Genomic DNA, 19,915 nt, shown 5'->3' on the forward strand with positions numbered 1-19,915 from the left:
GTGATAAGGTGTACTAACTCTACACTACTGATCCCAGTCATAATGTTTGTTTAACCCTTACCTATTGCTACTACCTAGGTATTTTTTGTGACGCGGACTACCAGCGGGGGAGGGGCATTTTGTGCCTATCTGTTAAAATTAAACATATCGAAAAAAAAAAAATTAAAAACTCACAAAAATCTGCAGACTGAAGTGAGCAGTACACAGAATAAGACAAACAGCAATTGATTATGCTGTCATCTAGGAGTGACACTTCTAAGTTCAGCCACATCTCGTACGAGCGGGAGGGGGCTTACTTTGTGCCTACCCACTTAAAATAGCAAATTAATGAGACACACTAACGTGAAACTCTTAAAATGAACGGTACACGGGATAAGACTAACCGCCAAATTCAGAAAAGGCGGTATACTGCTACTTATTATACTGCCATCTGGGAGTGACTACTAAATGTCAGTCACACCTCCTACCAACGAGGAGGGATGTACTTTATGCGCACCAACTTAAATTTTATAGACACACTAACGTTCAATTTGAACCACCGAAAGATATTCACTTTAGCTAAACATGTTGAGCAATAAAACATTTTCTTACAATTTTAAAGAAACGATTAGAAGAGTATTTACAATATAATATTGTGGTGGGCACAAAGTACTCCCCCCCCCGCCGTTGCTAATCTGATGGTTAATTCGACTTGGCTTAGCCATTATCATATAGGTGCCTAGGTACAGTATGTGAGCGTATCATCTATAAATAACAATTACAGTGCAATCAACTACAAGATTCTTCAATTATGAAATCGTCGATCACCCAGAAATTGTTTCCACAATTGTCGTTTCTTCCAAGTACTTCTGCTAGGTTAATTGCACATTCCAGTTGATTGCCGATCTTCAGTACACAAGGCTTCAGTCTCGAAAATACATTATTTTCTATTTTCGTAGTTTGAACCAATGCAGGATCCACTAGTTGGAAACGTGGTTGTTTATAATAATAATGAGAGAATAAGATGATATTTTAATACTTGAAAGAAAAAATAATTGTATTGATTCATTAAGGTCATAGAGATCCTCTTTATAATTGCCGTTACTAAAATTGTATGTAAATTGAAGTCTGTTTTGTCTGCTATGTTGTAGGAAGAAGTATTGCCTAGAAAGGAGAAACGACAGTACAAGAAGAGAAAACACAAAGTTGGAGGCGTTTCTCAACGAGGAACTTCTCTTTCTATGCCTTCCTATTCGTCATCGGTTGGCGATTTGGGAACAGGTGTAGGAGGCTACACAGATACGCTTAGTTCAGAAGATGAGGGGCTTTCAGGGGCCTCTCCTTCAGACGTCGATGAGGAGGAAGCTGATTCTGAAGGACCTTTCACCTTTCGGCGGAAAAAGTTTTGCAATTATCATGCAGTAAGTTTTCATTCACTGGTTTTATTCATTCCAAAGATGATGATTATATTATTATTATTATTATTATTATTATTATTATTATTATTATTATTATTATTATTATTATTTAATTTTCATGTGTACTTTTATTTATGTATTTATTGAGTTTTTTAGTCTTCCAATAGTAGGTATGTTTACGCTTGTAGTGTTGTTTCTGATATTCTCGTGTGAATATTCTTCACTGCCTTATAGTCATTCGTATGAATATTATTCATGTGTTCCGTATACGTATAATTTTTAAATTATCATTCATATGTTAATACTTTAAAAACTGATTAATGCGTTTGCATAAAAACGTAAAATGAGACATTTTAAATATCAGCGTGTCTATCGGTTACGAAAGTCATGAAATCAGAAAACGGTTATGAAAGTCAAGAAATTTAGCATTTGGGTCACAACTTTTTTTCTGTACAAATATAAGTATAGACTGGAAAATTTTGTCCTATAAAACGTCAAAATTCACCATAAAAAATGTGTATGCTCAGCTTTAGACTCTACCAAATCGCAAGCAAAGCACGGTTCTATCGCATGTGTGAAAATAGGCCTAATTCGCACCCAAATTTTCTCTTGAAAATGTTGTGAAATTTTATTGTTTGGTAAAGAAAAGATCACGAAAAAGTCACGAAATTTCATTTTAGAATTATAGCAGACACGCTGAATATATATATATATACAGGGTGGGCCATTTTAATTAATCCACGGAAATATCTGAAAAATGATAAAACATAGAAGAAATGGTTGAAGTAAACGTCATATATTGCTAAGGGGGAAAACCATTTCCGCCAAAAGTACTCCTCACCACCCCCCGGAAATGGGGGGTTACGGGGGGTAACTTTGAAATGTCAAATGGGAACATGGGTCGAGTAATACCTCGTTCGAAAGGTCTTGGAAAACTAAGTAACGCTGTACCAAAATTTGTTTCATATGGAGCACCAGTTTCAAAATAGCCGCCATGATATAGTTCGGAAACTCCAGTAGCCGTAGTATGAAAACCATGGGAGGTAAATGAATGGAACAAAATTGAAATACGTAAATATCATAGGGCATATCGAATGATGTGACCCCTGCGATCCCAGCGGCTTCCCTGAAGGGATCTTGTGAGCTAACTTCAAAATTTCAATGTCCGACCGGACAACGGTTCGGACGTACGCTTGACCTACCCAATGCTGTTTGGAAGGCAGACTTCAGGGATAGAGAATTAGTGCACTCAGTTAATGCGGATGGCCACAGTCAAGGGTGGCCATAAGGGGGGCAAGGGGGGGCTCTCGCCCCCTAGAGGAAATTGTACTTCGGAATATCGAAAACTCAATAGAATTTTTAGAATAGCTACAGCAAAATTTGAAACTATATTTGAAATGTCTCTTTTTCTTGCCTCCCTTGGAAACCACAACATGGGCGCCCTTGGCCACAGTTACATTTTGATTAACTATTAGCACTCATGTCATATTGTGAGCTTGAGGGACGAAACAGTGTGTACGTATATCCCCGAAATGCTTTCCGAATAACCAGCACGCATTGCATAAAAGTTTCTGTGGCGACGGAGATTAGCAAATTCACACGTTTGTAAGTTCTAGCAACTGCATTATTCGACAACTTTTTTCGTATAACGTTCCTTCTGTTTTCGCATCAAATCATACTTAGCCATACAAATATGCGTTACCATTCAAATAAAATTTCACCTTTTTATAGTCACTACAGCGTCATCCTTACAAACAAATGTTTCAACCACACCATACCCATTTGTAAGGTAGCCTTAATTTGCGAATTAAAGTAGCGTTCTCATTTGAACTTTCACTGTTACTTTCCACCCCACTCATACAGAGCACAGGAAAAGATTATTTTGCAGGACTTGGATATCTCTCTATACATTATGGCAATTTTACTCTAACATTTTTATCTCTGTTGTATCATTCTCGAGCCTTGGAACGCCTCCGTGGTTTTCCTATTTAATTTTCGTTATTTTAAGTTATCTCTACCCGTATTCATACTATGGACACTAGACGTTTTCTTAGACACATTCACCATGTCTTGGCGATCATTTTGAAAACGGTGTCTCATGTCGAAAATATTCTTACAGAAGCTGTTTGATATTCATTTGTCTATGTAGCATGATGTTACTCGCTTCAAGTTGCTATTTGAAATTTTCAAGTTGGCCCCGGATACCTTTCAGTGGAGTCACCCCGACAACACCTCTCGGTGTGCCTTACGTCAGTTACCTACTCCAGTTTTTCTTCTGTTGATTTATCTCCAATCGCTTTCATACTACGGATACTAAACCTTTTCTCTGACACTGATACTATGTTTTGGCGGCCTTTTGAGAACACTTCCATTTCACCTCAATCGTTTTCTCCTACAAGATGTTTGATTTTGCAAGATTTATCGAACGAGGTACCACTCGACTCATATCACTATTGGAAATCTTGAAGTTAGCCCCGAAGACCCCTTCAGGGAGGCCACTGGAATCACAGGGACCACACCATTCGATATGCCCTATGATATTTACGTATTTCAATTTTGTTCCATTCATTTACCTCCCATGGTTTTCATACTACGGCTATTGGAGTTTCCGAACTATATCACGGCGGCCATTTTGAAACTGGTGCTCCATATGAAACAAATTTTGGTACAGCGTTACTTAGTTTTCCAAGACCTTTCGAACGAGGTATTACTCGACCCATGTTCCCATTTGACATTTCAAAGTTACCCCCCGTAACCCCCATTTCCGGGGGGTGGGGAGGGGTACTTTTGGCGGAAATGGTTTTCCCCCTTAGCAATATATGACGTTTACTTCAACCATTTCTTCTATGTTTTATCATTTTTCAGATATTTCCGTGGATTAATTAAAATGGCCCACCCTGTATATATATATATATATATATATATATATATATATATATATATATATATATATATATATATATATATGTGTGTGTGTGTTTTTTGAGTAAGATTATAGCGGTATGGAAATTTCTTGTTTATAAGTAGCATAATATTTACATGTACGTGATATTGCATAAAGGGAATACTAATACAACATATACAGGGTGTCTCAAAAGAACAACACAACGTTTGGGAGGTGATTCCTGGCAGAAAGATAAGACAAAAAGTATAGACCAACCTGGGTGCACAAATACTTCCTTTTGGAGTTATAGGCTGCCGAAAACATGAAAAAAATAAACGTTAATAGCTCCAACGAATAGCCCCAAAACTTCAGCAATCACCTCCCAAACATTGTAGTTGTTGTTTTGAAATACCCTGTATAATTATCTGAATCAAGTGTCCACTTTATAACAGCTTAAGACAACATATTTGTAATTTATTTTTAACTATAAATAATAAGAAATTTACGTTAACATACTTGTGCGTACTGGAGTTCACGAGCATGAAAACCTTCACGTAGTATTAACAAGGACTGTATAATCAGAAAATATTTTATTGTACAAGTAATTGCGAGTAGATTATCGACTCAAAAATAATCAGCACAATTTCATTGTATAAGGAGTCTCAAGTAAGCTACGTTCTTTTGTGTTGCGTGATTTAAGATTGGGAACTAATTATACTGTTTAGTCTACCTTCTATAGCTAGATGTTTGAGGGGGGAGTATGCTTTAAAGAGAACTAGTCTGGTGGGGATTCGATGTCTATGTAGTTTATTGTTTGCCCAGTTACTCTTGTCATATTATGTGCCTATTTTTTAGTGTGCGTAGTGAACTGTTTCAGGCTCAGCGCACTATTGTTTGCTGTTGCGCTTGCTGTACGTTTAGTTGAGTACTTGTGCACTATTTTACCTCGCTTCCATTTTGTTGTAAAACTTGCTGTTCTTGTTATAGTTAAGCACTACAAGAATTCTTCACACTGCTCTCTTTGTAATAAAATGTATATCGCGGTTATAGGTATAGATCATACACCTATTGATAACTTTCACAATGTTTAATCTTAAATTACGATCTAGTTTAATACAATATACATTAATTTTCTGAAATATTCTGCTTCTCTTTCCCATTTCATGACTCCTTTTCTCTAAAGTATAATGACCATACGAATGCGTGGACTTAATAAAATCTGCAAGCTCAGTAATACGAAGATGGTCAAATAGACTTGAATATCATCTTCATTATGTTTCGAAAACAACAAATCATACTAACTCATCTATCCTTTTTCAGCATATATTATTGACAAAATAGTTGACATTGGGAAACTATATGGAATGGAAATAAACATCGAAAAATCGAAAGTCATGAGAATATCCCGTGGAAATGCGCCCTTACGGGTCAGAGTAGAACAAAGAGTATTTCAAATATCTGGGAAGTATTTTGACGAAAGAGGCGTATTGCACCAGAGAGATCATGTCAAGAATAGTCACAGCCAAAGAAGCATCCAGCAAGAAAAGATCACTCTTAACTAGCAGCCTTAACATTGGACTAAGAAAGAAATTGGTGAAGATCTATAAATGAAGCATTGGACTTTGTGGTTCAGAGACTTGGACATTACGCAAGTTAGAGAAGAAATATTTAGAGAGCTTCGAACTGTGGAGAGAAAAGGATGCTTTTAGCCAGCATCCTTCGTAGAAAGGCCAAGTGGATTGGACACATTTTGCGAAGAAATTGTATTCTTCATACATCATAGAAGGAAAGATGGGAGGAAAGCGAGGAATAGGAGGAAGAAAATATTAGGAGTTAAAAGAGGAAGCTGAAAATCGAGAAACTGTATGAAATATTTCCAGGCCCAAACTGAAAATTAAGAAAGAAAAAACTGATTAGTCTGAAGATCTGCCAAAAGGCAGAATACTTAATAGTGATAATATGACTTTCCATTATACAATTCATAATACAGAGCATGTGTACAATATTACCACAAATGGGCTAAGCGTCAATTTTTTGTAAAGCTTGCATTTTCCCCGAAGCGTGCGTTAGTATTACTCTGTGTGTCTTGGAAAATAATTTCATTGAAAAACTTGGGAAAGAAAGTCATTGAATAAGTTACCTACTGTTATGGGAAGCAAGAAATAGGAGGGAGCATTTAGAATTCTCAACAGGTGGGAGAATCTTACTTTGTATAGTTTTTTAAGCAGCATCTCCAAACATTCAGGGCATAGCACGACACTGTGAAAATGTCAATGACTTTGGAGATCGTATGTTAAAGGAGCAGCGGGCTGTAGTATCTTTCCTGTTGGCGGATTCATAAGGAAATGTTGCTCATGTATGAAAAGTGTTGCATCAAACACTGAACAACTTTGTTGCGAAATTCACCACAGGGCTCATAAAGTGTAGGGACATCTAACGACCTGACACTTAATTTAGTGGAGATTTCTGCTACTGAAGAATAAAGTTAGTAGCAGAGCATATATCGAATGACTTCATTGCATCTGAAGCTGAGTGGTCACATGGATTAACCCTACAGCATGGTGCACATGCAGTTGAAAATGAAATCTCTCAATTTTACGTCCCAGGGATATGCCGGTTAGGCTAAAGGAGACGGTGATGATTAGAAATAAATCCAATGGTGGAATGAATAAAGTGGGAGGAAACGGGAAAACCCGGAGAAAACGCACTCACACAGTGCTTGTTCACCACAAAACTCACTTGGCGCGAGCTGGAATCGAACGAAGGACACTCTACCGCTGAGCGACCGCGGCCCCGCACAAGCAGTTAAATTCACTAATAATGTATAGTGGTGGATACCCAGATATTTGAATGATCAATTCAAAACCTTTGATGCACCGGGTCCCTGGTTCGATTCCAACTCGCACTACATGGGCTTCGTTTTGGACAAACAGCGTGTGTGTGGGTTTTCTCGTAGTTCTTCCGTTACTTCCCACTTTTCTCATTCCACCGTTTCATTCATTATTATCGCCGTCTCTTTTAGCCTCGGTGCAAAACGTGGGACGTAAACAATAGAAAATTCACTTTATTGTTAGTGTATAAATGGTGAATTAAGATAGATATTTATTATGTGCATTGTTTTTACATTGCAAAAAATTGCCTATCAACTACAGGCAAATATGTAAATAATTAGTTCGACAGTACAGCTACTTATACAATGTATAATAGTTTGTTTCAAAATAAACTTATTTTCTGTATGTTTGCCTCCTTTGATGGAACTGATGGGGCCAACCTAGATAGGATTTTCTTTTTTTTGTTTTTAATATCTTACATATGCACAATTTATATAACGGTAGGCATAAATACGACGATCCAGTTCGTCCCATGCTAATCAAAGCGTGTCTGTTAACTTATTAGTAGAAGTTGTGAAGAATTGTTTCATTTCGTGCCCTCAAAGTTTCTAGTTAAAAATAATCTAAATTAAATTAAGAACCGGAACTTAAGAAGGTTTTTATTTTATTGATTTTTACTGCATCCGAAGTTCATATATAATTTTTTTTTATTCCGCATGTTCCCACTAGCAATACATGAGAGAAATTTCTCATACCGAACTGTTTTATTAAATAATTAATAGATTGCTCTGTTTAGTTTTATCCTTTAGCTGTTTTGTGGAGGTGCGATAATCACTGTTCTATCCGGTATGGCCTCAGTCTGACAATGAAATCAGGAGTAGGTGTAGAAATAGCTTCTGTGTTGTTCTTTCCGCTTTCTTTGGCAATTGAACATTTTGAAGTCCTATCCCCGTCAACGTAAATGGTATTGATTGCTTCATTTTAGTGTTGTTATTAGCTTTGATCACTACTTTAAAAAGTTCTCTATAGCCATATAATTTTGATACATATTCCTTTAAAATTCTGAGTTTCATTATAAATGCTTCACAGCTTTATTTCTTGATCATATAGTTACAAAAATAACTCAAATATACAGAGGTTGTTTGTGATCTTTAGTGACGAAATTACACACCTTGTGCAGCAGTTTTAAGCGCGAAGAGAAGAAAGCTGCAGTCTTGTGGGCACCTTGGACCATTGATTGTGCGTGACAGGTGTGGTAAGTGCATATCGGGACAAATACCACCGGTAATAACTGCTTATTGGGAGGGCTACATAACTGCCCTTTTCAACGTGAACTTCAATTATAGTGACATTATCAAACTGTGCAAGGAGCGTGGATTCATTGTGTCTAAATATGGCATATCACGGGTAATGAAAGGGACATATAAGGCGAGACGTAGGATAATTCCTGTGGTTCAGAAACACGCCAATCCCGTCCTGCTACTAGCCGTATACGAGCTAGAATTCAGGAAGTCGGGGCTCTGGTCACCAGGGAGAATCCACCCACACAGAGGAGTATCGCAAACCAGCTACAGACATCACTGAAGACTGTGCACATCACCATTCACCGCGATTTAAGGTTGGTAAAGCGACGGAAGGGGCGTGTGTATAAGCTATTGCCAAAACACATCAGGAACGTTGCACCAACTTTCGAAAGCTGTATGAGCAGTACCTGGCCGGTGAAAAGTGGAAGTTTGTTGTAAAACTGGACGAGGCGTATGTTTATCTGAATGACTGTCGCAAGCCACGTGCAATTTTTTATCGATCGACAGGTGCGAGGGACTTTCAAAGATGGTTCACTGAATGCAAGGAAAGTTTTGGCACAGATTTCTTGATCATTGCTGGATACTGATACCAGGGCAAGTTGACTATACATCGTGTAGCCAAAAATACGAAGGTGAATTCGGAATATTATCAAGCTAACGTCCTGACAACCGTCTATCGCCGTGACATTATCCCATCTCTATGGGAGATACAAGAATCGTGTGTGGAGTGCATGAAGACAAGGCGGTTATTCACATATCGCTCAACCCGCCTTTCCTCCAACAATTGGAGCAGAAACTGGAATTCGTGCCATTCCATTCATAAACATTCCAGTGAAGTCCTCTGATGTGTCACTGGTGGACTTTTGCGCGTTCGGCCTCCTGAAACGAGCCTTTTCTCATAAGAGACCGCGTACCGTTGAAGAGCTATGGAAATCCTGCCAGGTGGCGTGGTTTGCGGCTTCACATGACTACACTGCGTGTCAGTCTCCTACGGTGGGAACTTCGCTATGGGGCAATTGCCAAGATGCAGGGCCACCAAATAGAGCACTCCGATGGTGGCGACATGGTTTCTCTTAAGGTAAGTGCAGTTGGAAATCGTCACCATAGATTGGAAACAGCCTCTGTATAACTTCGTTTCGATTATATACGAAAATAAGCTAAATATATGAACGTAGTGGAATTGTAATATACGGGTGATTTTCGAAATAATTTGAACGAATTTGCAGTGGATTAGCCCGTTTTATAGTCTGCTTCACTATAATTAAATGAATTGGAAGTTCTACGTTGAAAAAATAATGTACTAATAAAATTAGAATAACTTTGCTAGATACGTAAAGTCATATATGTTCCTAGGAAGATTGAAATTTGCAACAGTTGTTACAAATGACAAAACAAAACATAATCCTTAATCTTTGTGCTTCTCTTTCAGCCTCTTTCTGGGGGATTAGGAAATTGGCCTTGGTGTAGTAGAGAGGAAGGTGGTCTTGCTGATAAGAAGTATAGGTATTGTCTTACTTCTGTGGCAACGCCACAACCGAGGTGTGTAGGGTTTGCTAGAAGAAGGGTTGGGAGAGGCGGAAGGTAAGTTCATCTTTACTTATTTAAACAATGAATATTTTTTTTCATTATAGATAGCTGATTTTTTTTTTCTTTTTGAATGTATAAATAAGTATTTACTTCTAGTAGCTCAAGTGTTGTGGGAACCAAATGTGTTTCGTAGTATATAACCATATAATTATTTAAAATCATTGTCATTTCTAGACATGGAAGGGCTTGGAGTTTTTTGTTCCTGGAAAATTTTGGACATAGGTACAAGCTATTGTTCCAGATGACGGTTTCCATTCTGATAGGAAAACTTTTAACTAGAATGTTGGAGAAAGAACTTAGATTTTTGTTGATCCATACTGGCTCAAAAATCAAGGAAATTAAAGTGAGTTAGGGAAAGTTACGGAAATTGCTTTATTTCAGAGAAGTTTCAGGAAAAATGCAATCATATTTCATAAGAGTATTCAGAGTTTGTGTTACTCAAGCGATCTGCTTAGAAAATATACGAAGAACGCTTCAAAGAATCAATGTAGATTCCAAAAAAAGATAAAAGGATCGTAACGAAAATAACTGTCTTTAGAAATAAAGAAGCGTTAATAGCAGCAAAAGGTGCTTTATCTTCAAAAGTTTGAAAGAACAACAAATTAAATGATAAAAGTTCTATAGAGGAAAATAATAATATTGAAAGAAATACGGCAAATTAATGTATATACAGGGTGTTTCAAAAGTCCCTTGGCAGAGTAACTGTCATCAGTTACAGCAAAATGTAAGAAGAGGAACCGGCTCCTAATATGAGATTTTCAATCTAAAGTGAAGGGATTTTTTAAAATCGGACCAGCCGTTTGGGCTGTACACACTTATGCCCCCAATGTTAAATGAAAGTGAAACGTTGCAATTGACCTGGACCCATAACATAAGGGAATGGAGTTACTGTCTTTTACGCTAACGTGTCGATAGCCAGCCCTAATTTCAAACATGCTCCCATTCACCCTACTCTTACAAAATGTATCCACCTCTCGAGAAATGGCAACATTGCACTTTTATTTAACATTTGGCGCATAAAGGATGTACAGCCCAAACTGCTCGTCCGATTGTAAAAAAAATTCTTCACTTTAGATTGAAAATCTCATATTTGAAGACTGTTTTCCCCCTTACATTTTGTTGTAACTCTAATAATAGCAAGAGTTACCCTATGTCAGGGGACTTTTGAGACACCCTGTACATATTTACTTGTTTATGTTTGAATGTATTCAGAATCTCAAGATATGATGTTAGTGTATATTGTTTAATAACTACTCCGTTTTATTGTATTCTTCATACGGAAAGTGTGTCGTAGTATTTACAGTAAGACTATCCTGTATTAAAAATAAATTAAATAAAAAGGGAGCATTGAATGTCTATGAAAATAGTGGAGGCTGGTTATAATTTTATTTTTTCTTCTAAACCTAAGCATTCGCGGTGTTGCAGATGAGGAAGAGCTTACTTGAACATAAAAATTCAGGGTAAACAATATCAGAATTTCATTGTAAACCATGTTAACGGATGTGGTTATGATGACGTCATAAACCCCGACCTTGACTCAGTGATGTCTTTATTACGTCTTCCTTTAGACACCCTTCAGTAAAATCAAATTCAGCTCTTATAATAATCAGGGACCATCATTTTTAGTGAATAGAATTTAAACCGTTTTATCTTCCCAAAACCCTGATTGAGGAGGTCGTGTAATCAGTAGAGAGAACATTGTCCAGTTTAATTCATTTGCGACACACAAACGCAGATGTATGCTTGAAAATGCCTGTCAATGTAAAATTCAAGCGGTCGCATTACACTTGGGTGCGAACATTGTTTGTATCTCATACAGTCACCCTAATCCAGAAAGGATCAACTATAGATAGCAACGAAGAAAGAAAGAAGACATAGAAATACTGTGCGAGGGAAACGGATACAGAAGAGAAGATTTAAAAGAAAGAAAAAGAGGAAGAAGCAGAGAAAGAAGGAAAAAAAATGATTTGGTATTGAAAGTTTAGGCGAGAAAACGGAGGTCCTGAAAAACCTGTTGAGGAAGGAAGAGATTAAAACTTACAGGAAAGGAGGAAAGATGATAATATACTTATGAGAGAGAAAGGAAAAGGAGATAAAATCAGAAGAGGAAAGAGTAGTGTACCAGGTTAATTATAGAGTGCGATATGAAGTACGTAGGGAAAACAGGAAAGAGATTAGAACAAAGGATAAAACAACATAAGGATGATGCTAGAATAAAAAGAGAGAACAACGCAATATATAAACACATTAAAGAAACGGGACATTAGATAGATTGGGAAGTAATAAATGGATTAGAAAGTGAGAAAAGGAGTGTTACAAGAAAGTGGAAAAAAGCCCAGTGAATTAAGAAATATGGGAACGAGAAGTTGATGAATTGGTCTAATGAACTTGTAATACATGAATTATGGGAAAAGATGATAGACAAAATAGAAAGAAAGAATTAAAAGGATTTGACATGTGTACAATGAAGAACAACAGGTAGACAATAGTGAACAGAAAGTGTAGGTGACAAACACCGAATTAAGAGTTTAGTTCAAAAATGTTTCATAACAGGTGTAAAAGATTATAAACAGACGCACAAGGAGAGAAAGTGACATCTAATTAAAAAAATTACTTTTTAGAACCAAGTAAAAGTTTGCGCTTTGTAAAGAGAAAGTTGGCGTCTTACATTCAGATTGTATTTAAGTTGTCAAAAATTGGATATTTCTCTCATAATGTGTCTGAGGAAGGGTATGTTACATAGCCGAAACTCTTAACACATATATGTACTATTAAAATATATATATACTGCTTTGGTCAGTTGAAGTTTTATTAGCGATCTTCAAAGGATCAAGATTCAACGAACTTGTTAGGGGCATAGCTACCTAGAAACCGTAAACGGAAATGTCTTTAAATATTTGTTAATGATTTTATTTTGATAGTGTGAATTCGTTCATTTAATATTAGTACATCGGTGATTTGAAAAAAAAAAAAATGTATTTTAGCTTGATTAGTGGCTTCGATTAATCCATTTTTGTTTCTTCCGCAGGGTTATATTAGATAGAGCCTTCACATCGATGGATGATTTTTGGTCGTCGTTAGACTTCACGATACAAGAATCAGATCCAAATAGTTGTAATACCTCAACAGACGATTTCGTTAATGAAATCAGAAATGAGTGGTAAGTACTAGGAAATCCAGAAATTGGTGATAAACGTATCAGGGTTGGCTCGTTTAAACCAAGGTGGTTTAAACCAGCTGGTAAAAAAAAAAAAAAAAAGTTTAAACCAAAAAACGAAAAATGTTCGTAAAAGTGTAAGTGTTTGTAAATTCTTGATGAACACACATTTGTGGGTTATCACGTTTCACTCCCATATATTATTCGTATCATATTCAGACCTAAATTCCGCATTCATTACTCAAAAAGATTATACTACAAAAGCAACTTTTTTTTTTTATAAGTTTATAAATGTTTATTATTATTATTATTATTATTATTATTATTATTATTATTATTATTATTATTATTATTTTTTGCAGTTATTATTGTTATGTAATTGCAATCAAAGAAAAATTCTAAATATTGTTTCGTTTCAATGTTTACTATTGATAAAATACATCGAAATGCCGTACTTTTGTGTGTGTGTGTGTGGGGGGGGTCATACAGACCCCACGAGAGGTATTTAGTGAAATGAGACGTATCTTTGGTATCTATTTATTTATAAATGAGTCTGAGGCAAAAATAATTCGTATCTTTATTCACTTTTCTTACTGATATGCAAATTAAGTCGTCATATTTCTTTAATTTGGACCAATAAAAGTCATTGTTAACTAACTTGAACTAAATTAGTTCTTCTCTACTCCGTAGTACTTTGAAATTGTCCATATGTAATTCTGTATAATGGTTTCACTTGTGCAACTGTTTATCTTTTTGTCCTTCTGAAATGACTCTTGAGAGCTATATTAAGAAGCATTTAAAGATCAGTACAACGTATTTTTATCAGGATTCCTTCGTGAGTGAGTCGGCAGACGTATCGCATTTATGGCCAATTAGTCCTGGTTCCGAGTTCAAGTGGAGGACAATTTCTCTCGGATGTAACTCGAGAATCAGTTTTTATTCCGCTTTAAGCTTATGACTCCTTCCAGCATAACCCGGTTGTTGAATAATAACATCAAGACGATACAAACTTATTTCTGTCCATATATGATATGAATCTATAGAACCTGGTTTAAACCAAAGAAAACCGTTTTTTTTTTTTTTTCAATAAAAACCATGGTTTTTGCCAACCCTGAAACGTATAAACATAGCATTATAAAAGGGTTGATAGAAGTAAGCATGGAGTTATAGAAGTTACTGTGAACTTCGTGGTTGAAGTTAGTTTGAAAAAAGGTAGTAGCTACGTGTGGCTCAGAAAGTACCGCTTCTAGGTAAACTAGAAAAAGTGGGAACGACATTTAGAAAATATCCTAGCAAATTGACTTACAAATATTTCAAATTGTATCTTAAAAAAATACCTTTATTCGCAATATACGAGGAGTGTCCAATAAGTTATCTACCTATAGAGGATGGAATGTAGATAGGCTCATCAGGTCATCAGTCCCAATGGAGGTCTATGCACCGTCGCCACGGGCAGCGAAGAAATCTCAGGGAAAAAATATTATTGTCATGGCCTGCAGACCACTGGGAAACAGCCTGTTGGACCTCGTTGTCCCCGTAGGTGTCTCTTCAGGTCTCGAAAGAGGAAATAATCACTAGGAGCCATGTCCGGACTATAGGGAGGATGACTAATGAGAAACTTGATGACCGAGTGGTGTTCCAACTTCTGCAAATCCATTGTTCGCGGCGTAACACAAGCGCTCTGCTCACGGCTACTGCGCTGCTCCGACTGACCTCAAATTGCGCAGCGGTGGCCTTGGTGTTCATTATGCTCTGTCCTTTCCTTCCTGTCTAGGGAGATAACTTATTGGACTTTGATACCTCAACTATGTATTATTTACGCTACTACAATTTAAGAATAACTCACTCTATTTTCAGTTAATCATCATTTAAAAAACACTTAGTCCAATAGTTAGTGCTTTTCTTAAATTATAAAATCGTACAAATTATAAACACTATTACATCAGCATTTGATGCATTGTTGTTTGTTGAAATAACGCTCTGATAACACTGATCACTCCACAGTTCGTAGCTGTTCCTTTTTTATTTTTAATTTCAGATTATAAGTAATATTTAGCACTTCATATGCATTACAAATGAAAAAGGAAAACGACATTTTTCTCATGAATATACATGTTGTGCGACGTTTATGCAACGACCCTTGATGACGCTGTAATTGTAGCGTGCAACACAGAAACACTAGGCTGTACAATAGAGTGAAAGCTATTAAAGAGTAAACCTAGTTAGGCGTTCTACCTATGTTTAGGGGGTGGGGTATGTCACAACCCTTTCCGGCATAAGATGCAGTTTTAGTGCAACCAAGAAACGATGTTTCTCGAGAAGATCACTCTATCTAGAAGGGTATAACTAGCTTGATAGACGCGACAAAAATATATCACTAAAGCAGGCAGAATCCACAATGGCAGCCCAAGTCCGAATGAATAGCGTAGGTCATCCAAGTACGTACACAGTCACACACACACATACACATTGCAGAAGTGTGAGAAGACTTAATGACAATTGTGCAGAGTCATTAGCTAAGATTTAGAACTGAAACTGAGACATTAACGTCGTTTTCACTTTCGTAGCGGACGATACATTTGAGAACGCAGATGCTGTATTTGTGGTCTTTATCGAATGATAAATAGCAATATACGAGCGGTGTTCAACAACTATTGTCTCTGACACAGAAGATCTGTCATTTTTTCACATAGTATTCCTTCAATATAATGCACTTCTCTCACTTGTGTTCTAGAACACGAATATCAGTTTCAAAAAAACTTTATGGCTGTGATAGAAGCCATTCTTTGACAGCCTGCATAATATGCTCATTGTTGGCAAACTTTGTCCCTCGCAGGTGCTGCTTAAGCTTGGGGAACAAGTAAAAGTCACTTGGGACAAGATCTGGAGAGTAGGGAGGATGCTCAAGTACTTCAAACTCGGCATCAGCAATAGCGGCGGTGGTAAGGTGACTTCTGTGAGCAGGAGCATTGTTCTATAGCAGCAGCACTTTCCTGTGTAGCATCCCTCTGCGTTTTTCCTTGATTGCCTCCCTAACTTTTCGAATCAATTGTGAATAGTAGTCACCTGTAATTATCTTTTGATCCTGGAGATAATCAATGAATAGTACGTCCTTACTATCCTCAAAAATCGTGGCCATAAGCTTTGCCAGCTAATTGAATTGCTTTTTTTCCGGAGAATCATGGTGCCGCCATTGCTTATTATGTTGCTTGGACTCTGGATCGTAAAGCAAGAAAATTACCCAGGTGTTTCTTAAACAAGGCCAGATTTGCCTCTTGAACAACGGACTCGTTCACGCTTTTGATCAGTGGTTAACATCCGTGGTACCCATCGGGGTGACATCTTGTTTGTGTAAAATTATGTCTGTTGAAACGAGTGAAAAGCTAATAACCTGAAGTCGTTTTTGTTGTGTACGCTGTTACAGGCGGTCGTGCACCTGATGCATGTTCATAGCTCTTTCTGCCGCACTAGAAGCCACGTGACCTGTTCTAGATTTGATATGTAAGGGCGCCATCAACTAATACATTCACCATGTCTTCATGAATCTCCATAGTGGTTAATCCTTTCCTCTGAAGGTACTTAATGACGGCTCTTTGTGTTCAGATTTGTCCATTTTCTCAGTTGTCGCTCACCTTGACCTGAAAAACAAAACAGAACATTAACATTATACACACGACATGTCTGAAACATTGTCTCTAAACATTCAAAGGACATTTATACTGCATGCACAATTTCATTTATTTCGGATGTTTTCTATATCAGGCACTATAATTGCTGAAACACCTCGTATTGCGTTCAATGAGGTTTGGATGTTAGTCAACTTCAGGCAGATGCATGTGATTTACTACCATACAATGAACACCAAGAACCGGGCAAACTGAGTTGCTCAGAAGTTTTCCCCTTAATTTGTGGTGGTGACAGAGTTCTCCAGTAAAGGTGATATTCCATTCCACAAAGTTTGCTAGCGAGACATCTCTTCTTTGAATAGTGATGATGAGTCAATGGCATTCACGTACATAGAGCATTGCACAACTGTTTCATCCTACCGATGTACTATTTGACTTTTTTTTTCATCCTTTTAGCTCTAGCCGTAAGGGATTTATAACCATTGGACGTTTTTAGTTGATTGATTGATTCAGAGTTTAGCATGAACATATTACGGTTGTTTGTATTCCACGATGAAATTCAATAAAGGAACAAACTTTTAACACCCACTAGAATAGAATAAAATAAAATCTTGAAGTCTTTCTCCACTAGTTAATAGAAAATTATTGTAAATTTTAATAATCATTTACGTAAATCACATTTTAGCCCCAAAGAATTTCAGGGGAAGGGGGAGGAAAACAAACAAAAAAAGTGTGTAGTTTTAAAAGTTTTTTATTCTTTGTTTTTCAAAGCAAGTTTTATACACATACCTTGGTACAAGACTAACACTTTTATTACATCAGGGAATCACATAAGAGCTATTTTTCGTCGTGTTACGTCCTAATTCGCTGTTCGGACTGACTCTGTAGCCTGAAAGCTCTCCATTGATTTCGGTCCTCAGCCAACTGCATCCATTTTCTAGTTTGTATTCCTGTCTCTGCGAGATCCATCTTAATATTGTCCTAGCATCTGCGCCTAGGTCTTCGTAATTGTTTTCCCAATGGATTTCCAGTTAAAATTTTGAAAGCGTTCTTACTTTTTTTTCATTCTGGCTACATGGCCTGCCCACATGAGTCTTCTAGACTTAATGTCACTAACAATGTTTGGCAAACGGTGTAAATTATGCAGTTTTTTTGTTATGAAGTTTCTGCCATTCCCATTCCTCTTGGGTTCGAATATTCACCTCAGGATTTTATTCTCAAATACTTTCAGTCTGGGTTCCTTCGTCAAAGTAAGCGAACATGTGTCGCAACCATACAACACAACAGGCATAATTACCGTTTTATATATTTTAAGCTTCGAATTCATCGACAGAATTCGCAAAGACAAAAGATTTTAAACTGAATAACAGCATGAATTCCCTACTTTCAATAGACATTTAATTTCTTCGTAGACATAATTTTGGACTGTTAATGTTGATCCTAGCTATTTCAGCATACACCACAACGTGATGATACTATTCAGCTGGTAGGCCTGTTTGCTATCTTTGATTTTCTTTACACCGTATTCGAGAACAAAGTTTAATAATGATAGCGACAACGCATCTCCTTGTTTCAGGTCATTCTCGATATGAAAGCTCGTGGACTACGTTTTTCCTATTCGGACTTTACTTTGGAATTCATTTAAACATACCTTGATTAATGTAACCAGCTTTTTCGGTATTTCAAATTCTGTAAGAAAATTGTACAACATTTCTCTCCTAATCGAGTCGTAGATCTTTCTAAAATCAATAAATAATTGATCTGTCGGAATGTTGTATTCCAATTTCTTTTCGAGTATTTGTCGAGTGGTAGATATCTGGTCGATAGTTGATTGATTTCGCCTAAATCCGCACTGATAATCTCTAATAATTTCATCTACGTTTGGAGTTACTCTCGTCAACAGAATGTTTGAGAGAATTCTATACGACGTTGGCAGAAGAGAGGTGCCTCGATAATTATTACAATCAGTTTTGTCGCCTTTCTTGTGAAATGGAACAATGATTGATTCTTTCCATTCTTTTGGCAATTCATTCTTGTTTCAGATAAGGAGAATCAGTTTGTGTATCTTGTTCCACAATTTTTTCTTCTAGACAGCTCAGTCGGAATTTCGTCTACACCGACGATTTGTTTCTTTAATTTCTTTATAACAGTTTCTATTTCTGTTCGGCTGTGCTCTGAAATGTACAATTCTGCTGTGTGCATTTTCCTTTCTCCACGAATATTAGTTTTTGGCTGCGTGCTAAGCAAATCTTAAAGATATCTTCCATCTGTTCAAAATACTATCTGCATCGGTGAGAATTGTTCCATCGGCTTTCTATAATATATAAGAGCGAGATTGATAGCCTTCCTGAAATTCCTCTTATACATGTCCCGAATGTTTTGTTTTTACTATTATCTTCAAGTTCCTTAATTTTAGCTTTCAGAAAATTGATTTCCTTTATTGTAAAACTTTTGGAAGTTTCCCGCTTGATGTCTGCGAAATTTTGTGTAGTTTTATCATTCGGATTTTGTAGCCAACGCAGTTTTACGTGTTTTCTCTTCCCTGCTGGTTTAGTTCGTTTCTGGTCAAACCTTCAATCTGATGTTTCCCTTTCGCCTGGCTCTCCTCTAATTTCTTTACGTTAAACATCCGTTTTCAGATGTTGAATATTTTCTTTATTTAATGACAATCTCTTGTCTTATTATCACTGCTACTAGGTAGTGATCAGTGTCACAGTCAGCCCCTTTAAACGACCTAACATAAATCTTGTCTTCTTCTGTCTACTAAAACGTGATCAATTTGATTATGTGTTTTTTCGTCTGGTGAGGTCCAAGTGTATTTATGAACGTCGGATGTGGGAATTTTGTACTCTTCACGATAAGATTTTCGGATGCTGCAAAGTTGACGAGTCTGACACCGTTGTCATTACTTTCCTTGTGCAGATTTTCTTTCCCTACAATAAGTTTGAAAATATTCTTTCGTCCTACCTTCGCATTGAAATCCCCTAATAGAATTTTCATATAGTATGGTAGGAGTCGATCAAATATCCGCTCCACTTCTTCGTAAAAATTGTCTTTTATGTCGTCATCCTTATCTTGTTTTGAAGGATGTGCCTTTTGAACAATAATATCTCACGACCGACACTTAAG

At 36.9% G+C, this 19,915-nt stretch overlaps 1 protein-coding gene across 1 annotated transcript in view; it reads left to right on the top strand.

Annotated features, from left to right (window-relative positions):
- Positions 1-19,915, top strand: part of E(Pc) (Enhancer of Polycomb) — a 103,184-nt gene that overhangs the window by 38,705 nt on the left and 44,564 nt on the right. Inside the window, exons 7-9 of the mRNA XM_081743378.1 lie at positions 1,131-1,400; positions 9,846-9,997; positions 13,032-13,163. Of these exons, the coding sequence (XP_081599504.1) occupies positions 1,131-1,400; positions 9,846-9,997; positions 13,032-13,163 (554 nt within the window). The remainder of the gene's footprint in view (positions 1-1,130; positions 1,401-9,845; positions 9,998-13,031; positions 13,164-19,915) is intronic.

This window comes from Thermobia domestica, chromosome 16 (genome assembly GCF_964235325.1).
Source record: "Thermobia domestica chromosome 16, izTheDome1.hap1.1, whole genome shotgun sequence".
NCBI classification, from domain to species: domain Eukaryota; kingdom Metazoa; phylum Arthropoda; class Insecta; order Zygentoma; family Lepismatidae; genus Thermobia; species Thermobia domestica.